The following is a 20496-nucleotide window of genomic DNA, read 5'->3' as shown; positions in this document are numbered from 1 at the left end:
AAGGGTCCAGAGCAGGAGAAAGAGGGAATGGCAACGAGAAAAAGAAGCTGAGAGCACAGATGAGGGTCCTGGGGGGGGCGGGTGAGTATGTATGCGTGAATGTGTGTATGAGTGTTTATGTGTGTGTCTGAAAGTGTGTAAGTGTATGTCAATGGGTATGAGTGAATGTGTGTGTGATTATGAGCGTCTGAGTGTGAAAGCGCATATGTGTGTCAGTGGTATGAGTAAGTGGATGTGAATGTAAGTGCGTGTGAGTGTGTATGAATAATGTGTGTACAAGTGGATGTGTGTGAAAGTGTTTAAGTGTGTGTATGGGTGTGAGTGAGTAGATGAGTGTGTGTGAGTGTATACGTGTGTGTATGAGTGCACGTGTGAATGTGTGAGTATGTGTTAATATGAACGTGTGAAGTGGACGAGTGTGAACAGGGGGTTATATCAGTGTGAGTTGTGCATGCATGTGTGAGTGTGAGTAGATGAGTGTGTTTGAGAGTGACAGTGTATGTGTGTGGAAATGTGTATATGAGTGCATGAGTGTGTGAGTGTATGATTGTGAGTGCAGGTTAAGTGAAAGGCAGTGTGGATACGGTCCCAGGCAGCAGGCCCCAACTGCAGGACAGGCAGACCCACCTCCTGGCCAGTGGCCCTGGGGACCCCCGCCCCCGTGGCATGCCGCCCCGGCCCCTAGCGGGTTAACGCGCCGCCCCGGCCCCGGCCCCGCCGCACTGGCTCCTCCCCGGCCCCCGCGGGCAGTGTCCCCGCTCGCGCCCTCAGTAGACCTGGTGTCCTGAGTCTGGGCAGACGGCGGGTCCTTGGCGGCACCGACCCCCCGCGCTCCGCCGATGCGCCCGGCGCGCCCCGAGCAGCCTCTGCGCCCCCCGCGCTGTCGCCGCCGGGCCGTCGGGCGTCCCCTGGAGCCCCCACGGGTGCCTCCCAGGTACCAGGAGCCCTGAGCGCCCTCTGGACCAGGCTGCCCAGATGCGGCCGCCACTTTGCCTGTTGCTGCTGGTCGCCCACGTCGTGGACACGCTGCCCTTGAACCGAAGGAAGAAGCAAGGTACGAGGGGGCGGCTGTGCGGGGGGCGCAGGGCGGCGCGCCGCGGCGCGGCGGGACAGACAGGGGCACGGCCCGGATGCGAGCAACGGACCCCACGGGACAGCGGCCATCTGGTTCTGCAGACGGGAGACAGGCCCCAAGGCAGACTCAGCCTGCCGCCCGCCCGGGCAAGCTGGACCCAGGAGTCTGTGCAGGAAGGGATGGAGCCGCTGGGCTCCCGCGCACTCCCCTGCTCCGAGCAGACTCAGGGGCCAGGCTAGAAGAAATTGGGGTCCCTGGGGTCCCAAGTCTCCTCCCAGAGAAGACGACAAGAGCCAGTGGTTTGCACACCCTGGGGTTCGCTCTGTCCCTACTGAGCAGGCAGAGTTCTTGGGGGTGGGGATCTGGCGGGGACCCCGGCCTCTGGAGCTCAGATAGACCTGAGGCCTGCAGTAATTTCCCCTCTCCCACCTGCTCTTCCTTGGATTCAGAATGCACATGTTAAGCAGAGCGCAGAGCCGGGACCCCTTATGAGGGTTCTGTGTCTCAGCCTGTGTCTCCGGCTAGGGCAGCTCAGGACCCTGTGAGTGGTGACTGCAGAGAGGCGCTCGGCCGAGGGCCTGGTGGACAAGGACAAGGAGGGGCTTCAGGAAGCACTCTCCCACCCGCACCAGCCCCCACAGGCCCTCTGGAAGACCGTGCAGAATGGTGATCAGGGGTTTCCACCTCCAAAGGTACCCCACTGCATCCTTATGATTCTGGGGCCACCTCGTTTTGTAAAGCTGGATGCCTCAGCTCAGACATCTGTGATCCCTTGGTAAAGCCTCAGGTGAGAGGGTGGCCCAGTGCCTTCTCTCCTTCCTCTGCTGCTGATGGAAGCAAGAGGCAGAATCTGCCCTGGGCGGGGGAGCATAGGGGGTGAGGGCTGGGGACAGTCAGGGGTGGAGGTGCTGGTCCTTTTGAGGGAAAGCTCAGGAGCACACTCTAGCCTGCAGAGGGGCATGATGGGGGAGAGTTGGACAGGGCTTGGCTCCCGGGAAGACTAAGCCCAGAGCAACTCCCAACTCCAGGTGTAACTAGATCAGGAACCCAGGAGTGATGATGGGTGCTGAGGGGAGATGGGGCGAGCCTGGGACACGCTCTGCGGAGTTCCTCAGTGCGTGGGCTCCAGAGTGGCACTGTCTGGGTTCAGACCCCGCCTCCCCACTTCCCAGCTCAGTGGCTATGGGGAGCCGTTTTTGCTGTGCTGAGCCTCAGTTGACCCATCTGAGGATCCTCCTAGCTCTCACAGCTCATTTAACATTCTATAAAAGATCCAAAAATTAATCATCGTGAAAATGTTTTCCTCACTGACTCCCCTTTAAAATAGGAAGAATAGTCATTTTATTGGGGAGGGACCTCCCAAGCAGTATTCCCGGGGCCCGGGGGCCATTCCAGGCACTAACTCAGCCAACCAGCTCATGGTTCAGTGCCAGAGTCAGCAGTGATGAGGACCACCAGGGCCACCCCAGCAGAGCCCCTGGTGTACTAGGAGTACTAATACTTTCCCCCAAGAGCACTAGGAGTACTAGTACTAGTGCTTATTCCTGGGATACGAGTACTTGCTCCAGGAGTATGAGGAATACTAATACTTTGTCCCACGATACTTGTTCCAGGGGTTTGAGGGTCAGACCTTGTGATACTTGGGAGGGGCATGAAGTGTCAGGGGTCAAGCTTGCACCCCCAATCCCTGTGCTAGGTCTCTGACTTAGGAAAAATAGTCTTAAGTATCTGATTCTAAGGGCAGAGGTGAAAGGCTGAATGAGTTAGTATCTGCCTAATTAGGGGCAAGTACACAAGTTCCTGGTGGGCACTTGCGAGTGTAGGTCATTCTCATTTCCTGCCCATTGTGTCCTTGGCTACTCACAACCACCTCACAGAGGGAGGGGGTATGGGTTTGTTTTCTGGACGTGGAAGCTGAGCTTCAGAGAGGGATATTGATTTTCCCAAGGTTGCACAGCAGGTAAACGTGGAAAGTGGGTTCGAATCAGATTCCTCTTGACAGGATGCTGAGAGAATGTCTCCTGAGCTGTGCTCTTCCTTCCCGAACTTCAGTTTCCCCTTTGGAAGAGGAGTGAGTTTAGAGGATCTCCAAGATGCTTCCGGGGTGGAAGGGGTTGACTGAGGCACAACACAGGGGTTATGGTGTGTGTCTCGCACGCAGCCAACTCTGGTTCTATCCCTGGTCCCACATATGGTCTCCTGAGCACCACCAGAAGGGGCCCCCAAGCACAGAGGCAAGAGTAAGCTCTGAGTACAAACACGTGTGGCCTGCCTCATGCCTACCGAGTGCTTCTCAGTGCTAAAGCACATGTGTCAGCAAGAAAGAGAGGAAGTCCAGTCTCGGCCCCCATCATCTCCCCGTTGGGACACCCCCCCACCACCATCACTGTTGCTCAGGGAGGACTAGTCAGCGGCTACTCCTGGTGCTGGAGGGGCTCTTGGTGCCCCACTGGCTGTAGCCTCTTCTCCAAGGTGACCCTGGGGATCTGATCCTGGGAGGTGGGGGAACGGGTGAGACTGCAGGACTGGCCAGAGCAGTCGTGGTGAAAAGGAATGGCAGACTCCGCCTCACCCAACAGGCCAGGCTCACAAACCCGCTGCCTGGACAATACCTCCTGGGGTCTCTGGGAGTGGTACCTGCTGGGAGGCAGGAGAATGTGCCCTGGAGAGCATTGGTGATGCTTCCTTTGTCCATTCCTTGTTCATTTGACAAGTGTTCCCCCGGCAGCCTCTGTGCCAGGCTCTGTGCTGGGAAGCTTGGGGATGCTTCTGTGGGCAGCCCTGGACCTGCCCTTCAGGAGTGGCCAGGATGAGGGCCTGCCCCTCATCTCTCCTCCAGGTCAAGGCCCTGGCCCCTGGTCTTTGGCCCGCACTGATCAGAGCGTGGACCCCAGAAGCTGCCCCATCTCATCATCTCCTTGGGGCTCAGTGCCATAGATCCACACTGGCTCAGATGCGGCCTCACGATTTTTTTTTGTTTTTTTTTTTCTTAATGAAACCCAATTTTTCTGCTTCTAAGACAAGAAAGAATGAAAGAAGGCTTGAGGAAGGCTCTTGGATCTGAAGTGTCGCTTACAAAACATTTTGATTAATTAAGTGGAAATTAATCTGAACCAGATGGGGACATTTCTCTTAAAACAAGCTTGGGCGTCCTGGCATCACTTCTGTTGAGTAGGGTTTGGAGCCTCTGATCTGAACCCCCACCTCCTGGAGGCTATGCGGGGAAGACACACTTTGAGGTACTCACCCCAACACCCAGCCTTACCAGGGCGGGCATGCGGCACAGGGAGAGTTCCCCACATCCACAAAGCCTGTCTAGATCCTTCTTCTTGATGGGAGGCAGCAAGGGGTGGAGAGTTCTGGAATTCCAAGAGCTCCAATCCAGGGCCCTCACCCTTGAGATGTGTCACCTGCCTCCATTTGGTTCCATGAAACGGCAACGATCACGTCTCTTCCTTGACCACAGTCTCAAGGGAAGGTGCTGGAGGCATATAGGAGGTGCCTCATCAGTGTCTGACCCCCTCCCGGCTCCCATCTGACAGGGTGTGGCCTGAGTGGAAGGAGAGGTGTCTCCCAGGGACTGCATTTGTCTTTGCCTTCTCCGCTGCCCGCCTCCAAGACTCCTTTTCGCTTTATCTTTAAAGGAATGTGCCTGGTCTCGAGGATCATTTTCTGTCACTGTGAAGTGGCACGGTCCTATTGCCTTCAGGGCTACAGTCCAGTCATGGATGCGACGCCACTTTACTGTCACTATGGTCACCAAGAAATATTTGTGGAGGTTTCTTGAGCCGCTCCTTTGGGATCGCTCTGGAATAGTTGTTGACAAGGACAGCAGAGATGTCAGCGGGCTCCGTGTCTCCTTGAGACGCCAGGGACGGGCCATCAGAAAGGATGCAGAGAGGATGCCAAGAGCAGGTGGGCAGGGGTCCCAGGCACAACTGGAGAAAATGCGACTCAAAGAGGGGACAGTGCTTGGCTTGGGGGGGAGGGTCACAGTTTGTCCACTGCTTCCTCTCGTCCCTCTGCTGGCTAACTAAGTCCAAGGTTCCAGAACTTATTTTACTCTACAGCCCCTTTTCCAGAAAAGGAAAAAAAAATCGCTCAGCACCCTTCCCCCTGTCTTTAAGTGAACAAACAGGCAGCCCCCCCCCACACACACACAATTGCACCTGAGGTGACAACCACCTTCAGGATTTTCTAGCACACCCCCTGAGGCAGGGGCGGTATCCCACACTTTGGGAAATATTGATTCCAGTAAACAAAAGCAAGCTTGCCTGTATTCAAAGTTCTTCACACTGAGGGTTTGCAAACTGTCGGGGAATCAGAAAAATTAATTTCGTAAACGGAGCTGGCACTTTCTGAATGAGATGGAGCTTGTTCTGAATGGTATCAAAGGGAGTGAAACTAAGTGGAGTGGAAAAACTATTTTTGTAAAGGACCTGGTAGCTGATTTTGAAGGCTTAGCATCCTGTACCAGTCTAATCCATTCTTATTTGATTTGCCCTTTTCTTTCTTTCCTTTATTTTTTCCAAAGTAATGCTTTAAAAATAGGGTGTTGTTAGCTCACAGGCCATATGCAAACAGACTGCAGGTCAAGGTCTGTCTATAGATGGGAATTAACGAGTCCCACTTTCAGAAGCTATCAGTGGACATTCCAAGTGTTAGGCCTAATCTTGATCTGAGAAGTGTATTCTGGTTTATGTGTCTTTGTGTTGGGGGAGAGGGTTGGTGAGTGGGTGAGCAAGCTCGCATGCATGTATATAAGTGTGGATGTGTGTCCACGTGGGTGTGGGTAGAATAATGTGTCTATGTGTACACTGACAATAAAATGTCATTTGTGCCAATATCACAAAATGTGTAGAGGTTGGGGCCAGAGCAATAATAATACAGTGGGTAGCTGTATTATTATTATTATTACAGCTTGCTTGGCACGCAGCTGACCTGAGTTTGAACCCTGGCATCCCATATGGTTCCCCAAGCCCCCCAGGAGTAAACCCAGAGCACCTCTAGGTGTGCCCCAAAACAGAACAAGCTAACACAAGTGTGGAGGCCACAATATCAGGCTCCATGACCTCCTAGAAGAGCCCTGTGCAACAGATGGGGAAACTAAGGCTCGGGGGTCACAAGCATTGGGACCCAAGATATCTGGCTCTGAGCAATGGGTGCTTCTCCGAGTTAGACATTTCTCAGTTCCTTGGTTCAGCCCCTTGCTCCTAATGTCCAGAATCTTCTGGTCACAGCCTCACTGAGTCAAATGTTTTTGGGGCTTCCAAGGGTGGGAGGACCAATCCTTCAAGGTCCCAAATCTCCTACTCTAGACATCCTAGTCCCCACCCCACCCTCAGCAGCCAGTGTGGTCATCCTGTTCATGTTCCTTTCCCCTGGACCCTTAGCCCAGTCCAGGCTGGCCATTGTAGGGAGGAGGTGGCTGGTCCCAGGTCACATAGACAGTATGAGTGGGACCTGGTCCTACCTGAGTCAAGAACTCTGGTGCAAAGCCTGCTGACCACAGACTTCTCCAGAAAGCCCTCTGCCTGCTGCCCACTGGCACCCGCTGCTGTCACCCAGACAGAGCTTTCTAGAAATATTCCAGTTTGAGATGCTCAGCTTTCATTTTGTCTAAATTTCCAGAGAAGCTATCTAGAGTAATAGAACGCTAAGTCTCAACTGGCCAACTGAGTCTGTGGAGACCAGTACTCAGAAACTGGGGTCTCCAACAAGGAAGCACCTCACCCAGGGTCACCCAGTTGGTAGGTGGGGGCCAGTAAGTGAGCAGGAGAGACCATGGGGGGCAAGGCAGCTTCGGACGGGTAGATGAACAGGGCAGTAGAGAGGATTTTGGGTTTAGTGCTCCCAGGGTGTGGAGAGCCTCGCCTTTGCCCAGGGCCGGGATAAATGTCAGGCAGGACCGTGGAATCCAGAGGCCTTTCCAGCTCCCTGACCATCTGTAGAGAGTCTTAAGAAGCACATTCGCCGGGGGGCAGGGACTCCCCCGAGGAGTGTCCTCCCCTGGTCTGGTTCCCACTGGCCCTGATGAAGCCAGTTCCGGGAGGATGCCTTGTAGCAATGTGGCCTGATTCACAGGGCTCCCGCTTTGTGACCCGTGGGGGGCCCGGAGGTGGGGGTGAGGGGGTTCTGTTTCACCAGCTCAGAAGAAAGGCATTCCCCGGCCCGGGGACCTGGACCACATGGGAAAACCACCGCCTTTCCCCAGCAGCCGCCACTTTCCCTGAAGCTGGCCCGTGGTGCCCACATCCGCACAGGAAAGCATCGTCACGCCAGCCCTTCTGAACCCTGCTGTGGTGCTTGGCACATGGGCACAGTGGGTGGGTGGGGGGAGGCTGGGGGCATGAGGGTGGGGGTCTCTGCCACTCACCAGCTTCATGACCCCTGATTGGTCCTCTCCTTTCCGGTGCCTCTCTTGGCTCATTCCACACTGGAACATGGAAACAGCTTCCTGGCATTTAGAGAGTGCCCAGTCGGTGATGATTGAGAGGGTGCAGTGCCAGGCTGGCCAGGGGGGAATTGAGGCTGTGTCAGGCCTGGGCTCAGCTCCCAGCTCCTCTCCTGCCATGCCTGGGTGGCAGAATTTCCTCCTGAACCTCAGCATGCTGTCTGGGGGTGGGGGGACGGAGTGCTGGTGGCAGGATCCTCCATGTCAGACCCTTGCCTGGAAGATCCTGCCTGTCACATACCTGGGCCCGGTTGCTCGGTAAGTGGTGCCCAGGGTCCGCCTCGCCGGACTTCCTTCTTTCTGGTGCCCAGAATGTTTGAGCTTGATGGGTTTTGTTTTTGCCTTGATTGGACAGTCCCCAACAACCTTACTCACCAAAAGAGCTGAAGGAGATGGAGCTGGAGATTTGAGGGGCCCTACATGCCGTGTGACCGTGGCTCTTAGACCTTCTTTGTCCAAGCAGACTGTAAGGTTAAGGATGGATGAGAGGGTGTGAGTGTGTGTGTGTGTATACACGCATGTGTGTGTGAATGTATATTGTATTGGTGTATGTGTCAATGCAAGTTTGTTTGTCTGTCTCCTGTGTGCATCTATGTGTGTACACCTGTGTGCATGCATGTTATATATGTCTGTGAGTTCCACACATCATAAGCACATCACTGACAGATGGCTCTTGTGAATGGGGTTGTGTCGGAGGCTGATGTCCTAACCTCTGGCCCCCGCAGGCTGGAAAAACCCGGTCAGTGACTGCCTTGAGGACAGAGTCGGCCTCTCTACTGCATGCCCCTCCTGCAGGCCTCTGAGTCAGGCGGCTTCTTAACACAGAGCACATTAGCAACCTCCACGGTGCAAGCCTTGCTCTTGTTTTTTGTTAGTTTTTCTTCTTTATTTTTTAAATTGTTACAAATTACTGTTCGGAAACTTTCCTCTTAAATTTTGCTTCACTTAAAATTTCTCTGGTGAGATGGAGCATAGTACAGCGGGAAGGGCATTTGCCTTGCACGCGGCCAGTCTGGGTTTGGTTCCCTGCATCCCATACGGTCTTCCGAGTCCCACCAGAAAGAACCCCTGAGAGCAGAGCCAAGAGGAAGCTCTAGACACCCCTGGGTGTGGCCCCAAAACAAGCAAACCAAAGATGCTTGGGGGTGGGCTGGAGTGATAGCACAGCGGGTAGGGCGTTTGCTTTGCACGCGACCCGACCTGGGTTCGATCCCCAGCATCCCGTATGGTCCCCTGAGCACGGCCAGGAGTAGTTCCTGAGTACATGAACCAGGAGTAACCCCTGAGCATCGCCGGGTGTGACCCAAAAAGCAAAAAAAGATGCTTGGGGGAGTCATTCTTGGTGGTGCGCAGGGGACTGGGTGTTGCTGAAAGGAGCCCAGAGGTTGGGTATTAAAGCGGTGCTCACCCCTTTGAACTATCTCTGGTTCTCATCTTCTTCCATTATTTTTGTATTGATATATTTAAACTTTAGTTTTTAATTTTTATTAATGTAACATCATTTAAATTTAAAGATGCACTTTATTTCATTCTTACATTGTATTTCCTAAGTTTAAATTTTTTTCTGATACTTAATTACTTAATTTAATCTTTAAAAAAAGGTGATTTTATGTTATATGCCTGGCAAGCTACCGAGAGTATCTCGCCTAGACAGCAAAGACTGGCAAGCTACCGGTGACGTATTCGATATGCCAAACACAGTAACAATTGTCACAATGGAGAGGTTACTGGGCCCGCTCAAGCAAATCGATGAACAACGGGAGGACAGTGACAATGATGTTTTACTAATTTATGTTATTGTAACCCATTTCATTCTCATTCAACATTTTTATTTGATTGTCATGAATTTCCCCCACCCCTGCTTTTTTTTTCCTTTTTGGGTCACACCCGGCAATGCACAGGGGTTACTCCTGGCTCTGAACTCAGGAATTACCCCTGGCAGTGCTCAGGGGACCATATGGGATGCTGGGAATCGAACCCGGGTTGGCCACGTGCAAGGCAAATGCCCTACCCACTGTGCTATTGCTCCAGCCCCCACCCCTGCTTTTTATTTATTTTCTTTGTTCTATTTTTAAGCCACACTCAGCAATGCTCAGGGATTACTCCTGGCTCTGTGCTCAGGGATCTCTCCTGATGGTGCTCTGGGGACCATTTGGGATTCCAGGGATCAAACCCAGGCCAGTCACCTGGATACCCAAGTCACCTGAAGTGTACAATCTATCTGGCCTCAACCCCCGCTTTTTAAAGTTGTATTTTATTTATTCATTATTTTAAAATTTGGTTTCCTAAATTTTCCTTGAAAACTCATAGTACTTCCTTATATTACTTAGCTATTCATCATCTTCCTGTATTACTCGCCCATGCATCATCACTGTCATCTGACTTGGGGTGGTTTGAGGGGAATATAAATCATTACTTATAAGCTGTTCCTGCAGTTCTGACACCTGAGCTCTCAAGGTGGGGGGATAAGAGCCGTCTTTTTGTCAAAGTCTTGTAGGAAGGGCCCCGATGTTCTTCTTGGAACCCCAAACTCTCCAGCACATATGAGATGCCTCTCTCACACTGGCCTGACAGCTCAGCTCCCTGCTCACCACCCGCTCTGAGCCCGGCTATGGGGTCTGAACCTTGGCGGCAGAGGGTTGGCAGAGCAAGTGAGACAGAGTCAGCCTCCAAGACAGCAGAGGGGGTGGGCAAGCGGGGCCAGAACTGCACCCGCGGAAGGTTTGGATCCTTTGGAACTGAGCTGCTGAGACTTGCACTTAAAGGCTCAAGTCTGTGGATTGGCTGATCCTCGCCTCCAACCCCCAGACCACCCCCAATCACTACCCCAAAGGGAAGAGAGTCCACTGATAAGCAAGACCATCACAGAGATACCCTTGGGGGTGAGGGGGTGCGCTCAGACCCTCAAATTGGAGGAGGCTCCTCTGTCCTCCTGTCTGTCCCCCACAGTCATTGAGACCCCACCAATGGTGGTGCTTGGTCCTGGTGTTAACCTGCACCCTCGTGGAGGATGTCTGGCCACTCTGAGCTGGCGACTGCTCCAGCAATTGGGCACTGAGGTTGTTTGGTGCTGTGCCCCTGCTCCTACCCCTTCTCCACTCTGAAACTGCTTTCCTCATCCTTGGAAAGGTGAAGGGCGCTGTGAGTTTGGAACGATTTAGCACCTGACGTCTTAAACTCTGTGTCCCAACCCCATGTCACTGAAGGGGGTGGGGTGGGGGGCTGTGGAGAATAAAAAAAGTCACCAGGAAAAGGTTTCTAAATGCACTATGTCCCCAAATTGGTTCAAAATCAACCATAACCTGAACCCACGGTGCTTCTGGCAGTGCCCGCTGCTGCTGCATTAAGTGAATGGGATCATGCAGGGAAAACGTTGAAGTAACCCAGAATTAATACCAGGACTGGGTCCCACCGAGGGCCTGGGTTCAATTCTGGGGCAGGGAGAATCTGCTGACACTCCCAGACACAGCAAGACCTAGGGGTGGCTCTGAACAAGCGCCAGACCCACTGCGTTACAGGGCACTATCGCTAGAATGATACTGGTACCCCCACGCTACAGATCTTTATTTGGCAGGGTTTGGGGCAGTGTCTGGTGGTATCCAGGCATTACTTCTGAGGTATGACTCCTGGCAGTGCTTAGGAACCATATGTAGTACCAGCAAAAAAAAAATGGGGTTGACCACCTGCAAGGTATATTCCTTAACTCCTGTACTGTCCCTCCAGCCCTGGGGACAGATGTTAGATTTTAAGAGATGATGCCAACATCACCTCCTCCAAAAGGGGCATTGGATGTGGTGAGTCCTTCGCAGTTTCTCTCTCTGGTTGAGCACAGGTAATGTTGTACTTGGATTTTCATCTTTCATTTTGGAAATTACAATTAGAGGCTGGGACCAAGCTTCATGGGCTCATCTATTTGAATTATTTGTAAAATCTTTGCCTGTTTCCTTGCCTCTAGCTGCTCCTGCTGTTACTGGGAGCTCCTAGATGGTGATGCCTGCTTTGCACACAGCTGGCTGTTGGGATGAGCACAGGGCTGAGGATTACGGCATGTCATGCCACCCTCCCCCTTTCACTGTTGGAGCTCTAAAACCCATTCCTTGATCCCATGGGCAGACGGTGGCTATTGCTGCCACTGGCCGGTCCAATCTGGTGCTGCCCTCTGAAAGCCTAGATCTGGTGCATAGCTCTCCTTCCCCTCACTGACATGTGCCTCGCTCCCCCTTTGGTCCACCCCCTTTCACCCTCATCCCCATGCGTTAAGGAGCAGAGCAGATGGACAGCTGTTCCCTGTCTGGTGTTGCCCCACAGGGACCCACATGAGTCAGCTGCAAGGAGTGGAGTCAGCGCAGGTCTTCCCGTACCCCTTCCTGAGCTATGTGTGTGTGGCTGCTGTATTGGGTGGGAGCATCAAACTGACCTCCCCTAAGCTAAGCTAGTTACCACACTACCCAGGGTCCCCGCCTCCCCCCACACACACACACAACCTCTTGTCCCCCTGGGCTGGGACTCTGCAGTATGGGTCAGTTCACCTCCTCCTTCAAGCATGTCACCTCTCAGGGATGGCAGTGGCTCTCCTAGGACCAGACTGCCCTCCTGCTTTGGTTCCTCCGCTCCGTGGTGCAGCACCCACCCTGCCCTCCGGACTCTCGTTGGTTCTCCCTCAGTAGACGGGGCTCAGTGCATGTGTGTTCGATCAGGAGTGGAGGGACCCATTTTTATGGGTATTTCAGGCAGGTCACCCTACCACCAAACCGTAAGCAATTCTCATCACCTTCTTTGTGTACCTCAACCCTGGTAGGACTTGGAGCTTCTTCAGTCCTGTGTATATACCTACTGGGACAGGGAGGGGGGTAGAGATTAGTGTACCCCTACTAAGCTCTGGAGCAGGTAGAGATATGCTAATTTCAGATAAATCCTCCCCGTTTCATACTTGAGGCAGGTCTCTTTAGAACTTGGTGACAGAGGGCGGGGAGGACACAGAGACTTGCAGCAGTAAGATAAATCCTGTCCATTCATTCACCCACTCATTCATTCAGGGGGCATTAGCAGAGCCCCAGTGAACCCCAGCCCCAGTGGCATGGTAGACAGGTGATTGGGATAATCTTCTGGGCTGATTTGCCAACTCAATCTAGTCTACCTCTGTGTAGCTTCTTATAATGTTTCTCCCGCTCTGGGATGTGCCTTTTTTTTTCTTTTTGGGTCACACCCAGCGATGCGCAGGGGTTACTCCTGGCTCTGCACTCAGGAATTACTCCTGGCAGTCCTCAGGGGACCATATGGGATGCTGGAAATCGAACCAGGGTCAGCTGCATGCAAGGCAAACGCCCTATCCGCTGTGCTATCGTTCCAACCCTGGGATGTGTCTTTTAACATTGTTTAATACATGAAATAAAAGCAAAGGAAATGTATTCTGTTTCATATTTCCACGCTTAAGTTTATGGAGCCCAGAAGAGATCTGGCATAGGGTAGGCATTCAAGAAATGCTTACCAGACTCATGGACGGGTGGAGAGACAGATGGATAAATGAATCTGGGACCCCTACTGATGAGAAGTTTCCCCTTGGTAGATGGAGAAGCTGGGCTGCAGAGGAAGTGGGAACTTGCTGAGGGGAATCAGAACTGGGAGGTGGATTCCATTCAAGAGTCTGAGAGCAAGAGGGAGTCTAGGGAGAACAAAAGGGAATGCCCTGCCACAGAGGCAGAGGGGAGGGGGCTGGGAGGGATGTTGGAATCATTGGTGGTGGAGAATGGGCACTTGTGGAGGGATGGGTACTCGATCATTATATGACTGAAATGCAAGTATGAAAGTTTGTAAGTATGTAACTGTACCTCATGGTGATTCACTAATTTAATAATAATAATAATACACTGTCACTGTAGCACTGTCCTCCCGTTGTTCATCAATTTGCTCAAGTGGGCCCAGTAACATCTCCATTGTGACACTTCCTGTTACTGTGTTTGGCATATTGAATACGTCACGGGTAGCTTGCCTGGCTTTGCCGTGTGGGCAAGATACTCTCGGTAGCTTACCAGGCTCTCCGAGATGGGCAGAGGAATCGAACCCGGCTCAGCTGGGCTGGCTGTATGCAAGGTAATAATAATAATAATAATAATAATAATAATAAAGTCAATTTTTTAAAGTGAAAAAGGAGGGAGTCTGGGGAGAACCCACACCCAGAAAAGGGTTTTGAAAATGTTCGCCTGTAGCAGAAGGCTCCATCTGCACCCCAACTTTCTGGAACCCCTGGGAATCTTGGGTGACTTGGATGCCGGCTGAGAGAGGACGGTTGGAATACCAACAGAGTCCCGGCTAGCCCTGACTCAGCTCAGGTCCATCCCAGGTGTTCGCAGGCAGTGGGATCTGGGCTCCCTCTGTGCTAGGGCTGCTCATGCACCCCAAACTTCCTTGGATTTAAGAGAATCCTTCCTTAGATTTAAGAGAAGGCGTGTCTGTGTTAAACGTGTTCTGGGGACTAGCTTCTCCCCTATGGAGGCTGATTGTTAAGATTGCCTGGTTGACTGTCTTCGCCTTCCCCTCAGCAGCTGTGTGTCCTGGGCACTTCATGCCTTCTCTGTGCCTTATCTTCCTGTGTCTGAGAAGAGGCAGCCAGTCATGTCAGTGCCCTATACTTGCCCCTCATCACATGGCAAACTCTATTCTCATCTTTCCCACAGATTAGCTGAATCTTCTCAATGGAAGGTAGGGATAGGACATTTCTTTTCTCTTTTCTTGTTTGTTTAGGGGGCCACAGCCATCAGGGCTGGGGTATACCTTTGGTCTGTGCTCAGAGGGCACTCCCAGCTGTACTCAAGGGACCATGTCGCCTTGGGCATAAATGCATGCACATTAGTGCTTTGAACCTGTCTTGCCTGCATTTTACAGATGGAAAAATCAAATCGAGGCTCAGTGAGGTTAGGGTGAGGTTGGAGGCCAGGCTGTCACTCTTCAGAACCTCCTCCTGCTCTAGGGTCCCCTACTGAGCTACCTCTGTCATCAGTACTGTGGGACTCTGGGGTCCCGAGGATCATTATTAGGGGCTCTTCAGAAAGGGATGAAATAAAGCAGGAAGACAGAGCCCAGGACCCTCCCCGACCCCCCAGCAAAACCTCCCAACACAGCCCAGCCCTGCCTGGCCCTCTCCAGAGTCCTGTGCTACTCTCTGCTCATCTAGGGGGAAAGTTAACTGAATTAGGGGGGAAACCACTTTATCAGACAGTTCTTTGTTTCCTTCAAGGGTGATCCTGAGACAAGGGGTGTTCCTCTGTGGTATCTTGAGTCTGAGTGCAAGGCCAGTTGGGAATCAGTGTATGGTTCCTTGTGCCAAGTCCCATTAATCGCTGGGTTTCCTCTGACAGAATGAGGAACTTGGTTTTACAACCTGCTGAGAAAACTGCTTCCTTTTTGGTTTATCTTGGGGACCACCTCAGGCTCTCCAGTTCTCCTTAGAAAGTCCCCCTTCTTCCCCGGATCGAGCAGACACTCTGATCCTTCCCTGCACTTGCAGGATCCTTCTGGCTTGTTACCAGTGGGCAACCCCAATATGCAGAAGATGGCTTGGCACCTCCAGGTGGGCAGGATGGGTCATCATTGATGTGAAAATCCCCCCACTCAGCCGGGTTCAGCTTTCACCTGCCACCTTTAAAGGCCTCTTGAAATACCCCCTGACACAAGGATAAAGAAACACAAGATAAGAATCTAAAACTCCCGGAGTAGGTAGTGGGCAGGGAGGAATTGGCAGCTAGCGAGTCTACCACCCCCAGTATTGCCTGGCCTCTAGCTGTAGGTCTCAGGTACTTAGAGCAGCCAACCCAGCAGCTCAGAGAGGATCAGAGTGGGGAGGCACTTGCCCAGGGTCACATAGGCCCATGGTGAAACAGGCCCAGCACTGGAGGGAGCAAGAACGTGTCTAAGTACAACCTGAGCATCTGCTGTCGGCCAGACACTGACTCTGCAGGGCCCTGAGGCCACAGCCCTGAGCCAGCTAGAAACCTATAAGCCTTGGGGGAATTCCACTCATGTGTGTGAGCATGTGTGTGTGTGTACATGTGCACCAACATATGTGTGCCTGTGTGCCCCTGCTTTTGTACCTGGTGAGCACATTTGGGTATGTGCATGTTTGTGCACTTATGTGCATAGACGTGTGTCCATGTGTGTGTGTGTGAGTTCACGTGCAAGCACGTGCCTGTGTATAAATGTATGCCTATGCAGGTGTGCACCTGGGTGTGAATGTGTGTCCATGTTTGAGCCTGTGCCTGTATGAGTGTGTGCTATAGTGTTGTACCCATGTGTGTTTCTGTGCGTGTGTGCTGTGCATATGTAGCATGTGTGCACACTCATACATGCATGTTTGTGTGCCTGTGTGCGTGATCGTGTATGTGTACCCATGTGTGTTCCTACAGGAGAATGCGTTCATGTGTCTACCTCTGTGTGCATGCCCACATGTATACCTGTGTGTGTACCTGGGCACACCAATATGTGACCGTGAGATCTTATGAGCCAATCTCTCTTTTGATCCCCAAAATAGCCCTATGGGGCAGGTACAGGAGGAGAAACTGAGGCACAGTGTATTTCAGCATCCTAGAGCCAAGGGGCTGGAGCGATAGCACAGCGGTAGGGCATTTGCCTTGCACGCAGTCAACATGGCCGACCCGAGTTCGATTCCTCCGCCCCTCTAGGAGAGCCCGGCAAGCTACCGAGAGTATCTCGCCCGCACGGCAGAGCCTGGCAAGCTCCCCGTGACGTATTCGATATGCCAGACACAGTAAGAACAAAGTCTCCAATGGAGACGTTACTGGGCCCGCTCGAGCAAATCGACGATCAACGGGAGGGCCTTTACTAGAGCCAAGGGGCAGGAACTGGCTCCAGCGACTCCATGTGCCACATGCCCACAGACTTACTGTGGCCGTCAGTGTCTCAGGCAGTTCCACATACTGGACACCAGAGTAACTGCTCGTGATCTTGAAAACCATTTCACGGCATTTCCAGGGATTTTTGACAGTTCACACTGTAAATAGCTTTGTGACAATTCTAGACTCATAGATAATGGGGTGTTGAGCCCTGGAGGTTCCCAGAGAAGCCTCTGGAGGGCATGATTGCCCTGCTCCTGCAGCCTGCAGAACGAGAGGGACCCAATAAGAGTCCTTTTAAAAATACGGCCTGGAGAGATAGCATGGCAGGTAGGGTATTTGCCTTGCACGCAGCCAACCCGGGTTCGATTCCCAACATCCCATACGGTCCCCTGAGCACTGCCAGGAGTAACTCCTGAGCACAGAGCCAGGAGTAACCCCTGTGCATCGCCAGGTGTGACCCAAAAAAGCAGAAAAAAAATATGTCTCTTGGGGCAGAAGAGATAATGCAGTGGGTAGGGTGCTTGCCCTGAGCATAGCTGACCCGGGTTTAATCCCTGGCATCCCATATGGTCCCCTGAGCACCACTAGGAGTAACTCCTGAGTACAGAATCAGGGATAACCCCTGAGTATTGCTGGCTGTGGTCCAAAAACTAACATTAAAATATCATGTATATGTATAAATACATGTGTGTTTATAAACACATATAAAATATATGGTGGTGGGAAATGGGCACTGGTGGAGGGATGGGTATTTGATCATTGTATAATTGAAACCCAAGCACAAACATTTGTAAGTCTACAACTGTACCTCATGGTGTCTCACTAATAAAAATTAAAATATATATATATAATAAAATATATAAAGTTTTGAAAGTGGAGAGGCCTCCCTAGTAATACTACCAGAAACTCAGCTAACCCAGCTTGGAAACAGTTCGACGGTTGGATCCAGAAACAGCACAGCTCTGAATTAACAGTGCTCAAGGGCCACCAGGGTCTCTCCCTGGATGTTTTCAGTGGGGCATGCAGTGCTGGGGATCAAGCTCAGATCCTTGAACATATAAGGCATGCACCCCTAGTCTCTGAGCTAGCCTTCCAACCCTAAAATACCATTTACATTTATAAAATATAAAAACATATATTTATATATATTGAAAATAGGGGCCACACCCAGTAGTGTCAGGGGCCATGTGGTGGCAGTGACGATACCAGGGCCTCACGCATGCTAGACATGTGCTCTACCACTAGTATTATTGCCCTGGCCCTAATAATCTACTTCTTAAAAAAAACCTGATTTTTCTGAAGGTGTGGGTGACTGCTCTGTGCCCAGACTCCCACCAGGAGTGTGAATATGACTGTGCTTCATGAGTGGCATGGGAGGTGCAGGTACGTGGGGCTTTCTAGGGTCCTTCGGGATGGTGAGATGTTTGACTTGGGGGAGTGAAGGAGTTGGAGTTTTATGTGCTCATTTTGCAGCAGTTAGCTAAGTCCTGTCCACTCATTCATTCAGTGGACACTGGCAGTGTCCAGGCGACCCCCAGCTCTGTGCCTGGTCCTGAGTGCCATGGTGGGCAGGTGACCTCAGAATATGATTCCAAGCTGGTTTGCAGCTCAATCTAGTCTACCTCTGTGTAGCTTCCTGTAATGTTTCTCCTGGTCTGTGATGTGTCTTTTGACATTGTTTTAATACATTAGGTAAAAGCAGAGGACATTGTCCCTGTCACCGGTTTGCCATGCCTCTCAGAGCCAGGCTTTGGGTCCTTTCAGCAGTTCAAGTTCCACTCCTTGGACTGTAGAGGGCCAGGCAGGGGGCAAAGCCTCGTCCAGGCCCCAAACTGGATGCTGGAATCTTCCTGCAGGTCCCCCAGTCCAGGCATAAGTGCCACCGTCCCAAATCACCCAGGACACACAAACCCAGCGTCCTCCTTCTTCTGGACGGGTCCTGACTCGGGCTTCTTGGGAGAGCATCCCTCCTCAGAGTAGTAAGCAGAAGCAGCTCCCTCTTCTCCTATTTCCCCAGTGCCAGACCGCCAGGTGACAGAGAGCAGTAGAGCGGGACTCTGGCCAGCGCCTCCGGGAACACTTGGTTGGTTGGCCTTCGTGCGTGAGTTCAGCTGCAGAGTGAGAGGGAAGCGGAGCACCCGCCTCCTGCTTCTTAAAATAGTACTGAGACCCAACAGAAGAGAGAAAACAAAAGGGAATGCCCCGCCACAGTGATGGGGTGGGATGGGGGGGGGTTGAGGAGGAGGGATACTGGGATCAGTAGTGGTGGAGAATGGGCACTGGTGGAGGGATGGGTACTCAATCATTGTATAACTGAAACCCAAGCACAAAAAAATGTAAATCTACAACTGTACCTCATGGTGTTTCACTAATAAAAAATTTTAAAAAATAAAATAAAAATAAAAACCAATTTTGAATTTGAAAAAATAAATAAATAAATAAATAAAATAGGTCTGAGACTTACATCTTCAGGCTCCACTTTCTAGGAAGCAGAATCTCAGCCCCTGCCACCTCTCCATCCTATTAACCCAGCCATCCCCCACCCCACCCCCATACACACCCTATCTTTAGTTTCAAAATCTACATTTGAACCCAAGATCCCTGGGTGTTTTACATGCTCCTGATGGCTTAGGCGAAGCTTGCCTAACCCCAGATAGTTTTTGCGTTGGGAGAGGGAAATGGGTACACTGGCGTTGGAATTATGTACATGAGAAACCATTACTAAAAGTATTAAAAGCCACAAAATCTCAATCAAAAATAATTTTTTAAATTAAATTCTACAACGGCTCCCAAAACAAAAAGTCATTTTTGAAGAAGACATGGATTTGTACATAATAGGATTCTGGCTGCAGCACCCTGTCTTAAATCAGAGGTTCCTAAACTTAGTCCATTGCCCCTTTTCAGGAAAAAAAAAAATGATAAATTACTCGGTATTGGAAATCTACCTTCTTTAAGTGATCTAGCATAAACAGGAAAAAAAATCCCCAAACTCCCACTCCCCAAATGCATCCAAGGTAACCTCACCCCTGCCCCACATTGTTCCACAACTTCCTGGGAGGCAGTATCATGACCCTTTGGGGTAGCTCTATAGCACTGTCCTCCCGTTGTTCATCGATTTGCTTGAGTGGGCCCAGTAACATCTTCATTATGAGACTTGTTGTTACTGTGTTTGGCATATTGAGTACGTCACGGGTAGCTTGCCAGGCTTTGCCGTGCGGGCGAGATACTCTTGGTAGCTTGCTGGGCTCCACTGCTGGCCAATTTCCTATTTCAGTCACTGCCAAGCGCCTACTGAGGACAAGTGTGGCCTTGTCACAGCATGGGGACTTCAGCAAGGTTTTGGCCTGGACACCTGCTGCTCTGTGAAGGGGAGAGAGGGCAGGCCCAGCTGGGGAGAGAGCGCCAGGGCTGGGGGAGGGGCACACCTTACCAGCACAAGAAACTGACTGCCAGACCCAGCATCCCGGGTCCCCCAAACCCTACCGGACCTGAGCATTGAACTATCTGACTGTCCCACCTCAGCATTCTTGGGAAGCCCCTGCCACAAACAAAGACAGCAGCCTGACAGCAAGAGGGGGTGTGGCTCCAGCTGCAAGCTTCCTGCCCGTCAGCCACAGGGTCACACTGTCACTGTGCCTCTCCCAGGTGACCTTGGGTACATCCTCTCTGAGATGGCTGGAATGATTTTTTTGCAGCAGTTATAAAAGCGGGGTCCTCACCCATGTGCCATGTTCTCCAGGATAATCTGAGTGACCAAAGGCAGGTGGTGGCTGGTCTGCGCACGTACTGAGCTCTGCCTCACCACACCCAAGCCCACTTTTCACTCCCAAGAAAGAGACATCAAAGTCTCAGAGCTGTCACAGAGGGAATAAATTCCCCCTGGGGTGGAAGAATGGTGGATTCTGGCAGGTCAGGGAAGGGGGCAAAGCACTAGCGACTGAAAAGGAGTGAGACTCGTGGTTGCATGTGGGTGGGTGGGGCTCCAGGCCAAGAGAGAGCAAGTGCAAAGGCCCTGGGGTGGGAAAGTCATGGCTGGATCAGGGACGGCAGGGGCAAGAAGGGAAATATGTCAGGGCTGGGTGTGTGTGGGGGGGTCTGATTCTGATTGGACCAGAGAC

At 51.9% G+C, this 20496-nt stretch overlaps 1 protein-coding gene across 1 annotated transcript in view; it reads left to right on the top strand.

Annotated features, from left to right (window-relative positions):
• Positions 1-914: 914 nt before the first annotated feature.
• Positions 915-20496, top strand: part of RSPO4 (R-spondin 4) — a 37741-nt gene continuing 18159 nt past the window's right edge. The window contains exon 1 of the mRNA XM_056107884.1: positions 915-1054. Coding sequence (XP_055963859.1) covers positions 976-1054 — 79 coding nt within the window. The 5' untranslated portion in view covers positions 915-975. The remainder of the gene's footprint in view (positions 1055-20496) is intronic.

This window comes from Sorex fumeus, unplaced genomic scaffold (assembly GCF_029834395.1).
Source record: "Sorex fumeus unplaced genomic scaffold, SorFum_2.1 ptg000178l, whole genome shotgun sequence".
In the NCBI taxonomy this organism is placed as follows: Eukaryota; Metazoa; Chordata; class Mammalia; order Eulipotyphla; family Soricidae; genus Sorex; species Sorex fumeus.
The sequence above is the reverse complement of the archived record's forward strand: the minus strand, read 5'-3'. Positions and strand labels throughout refer to the sequence as shown.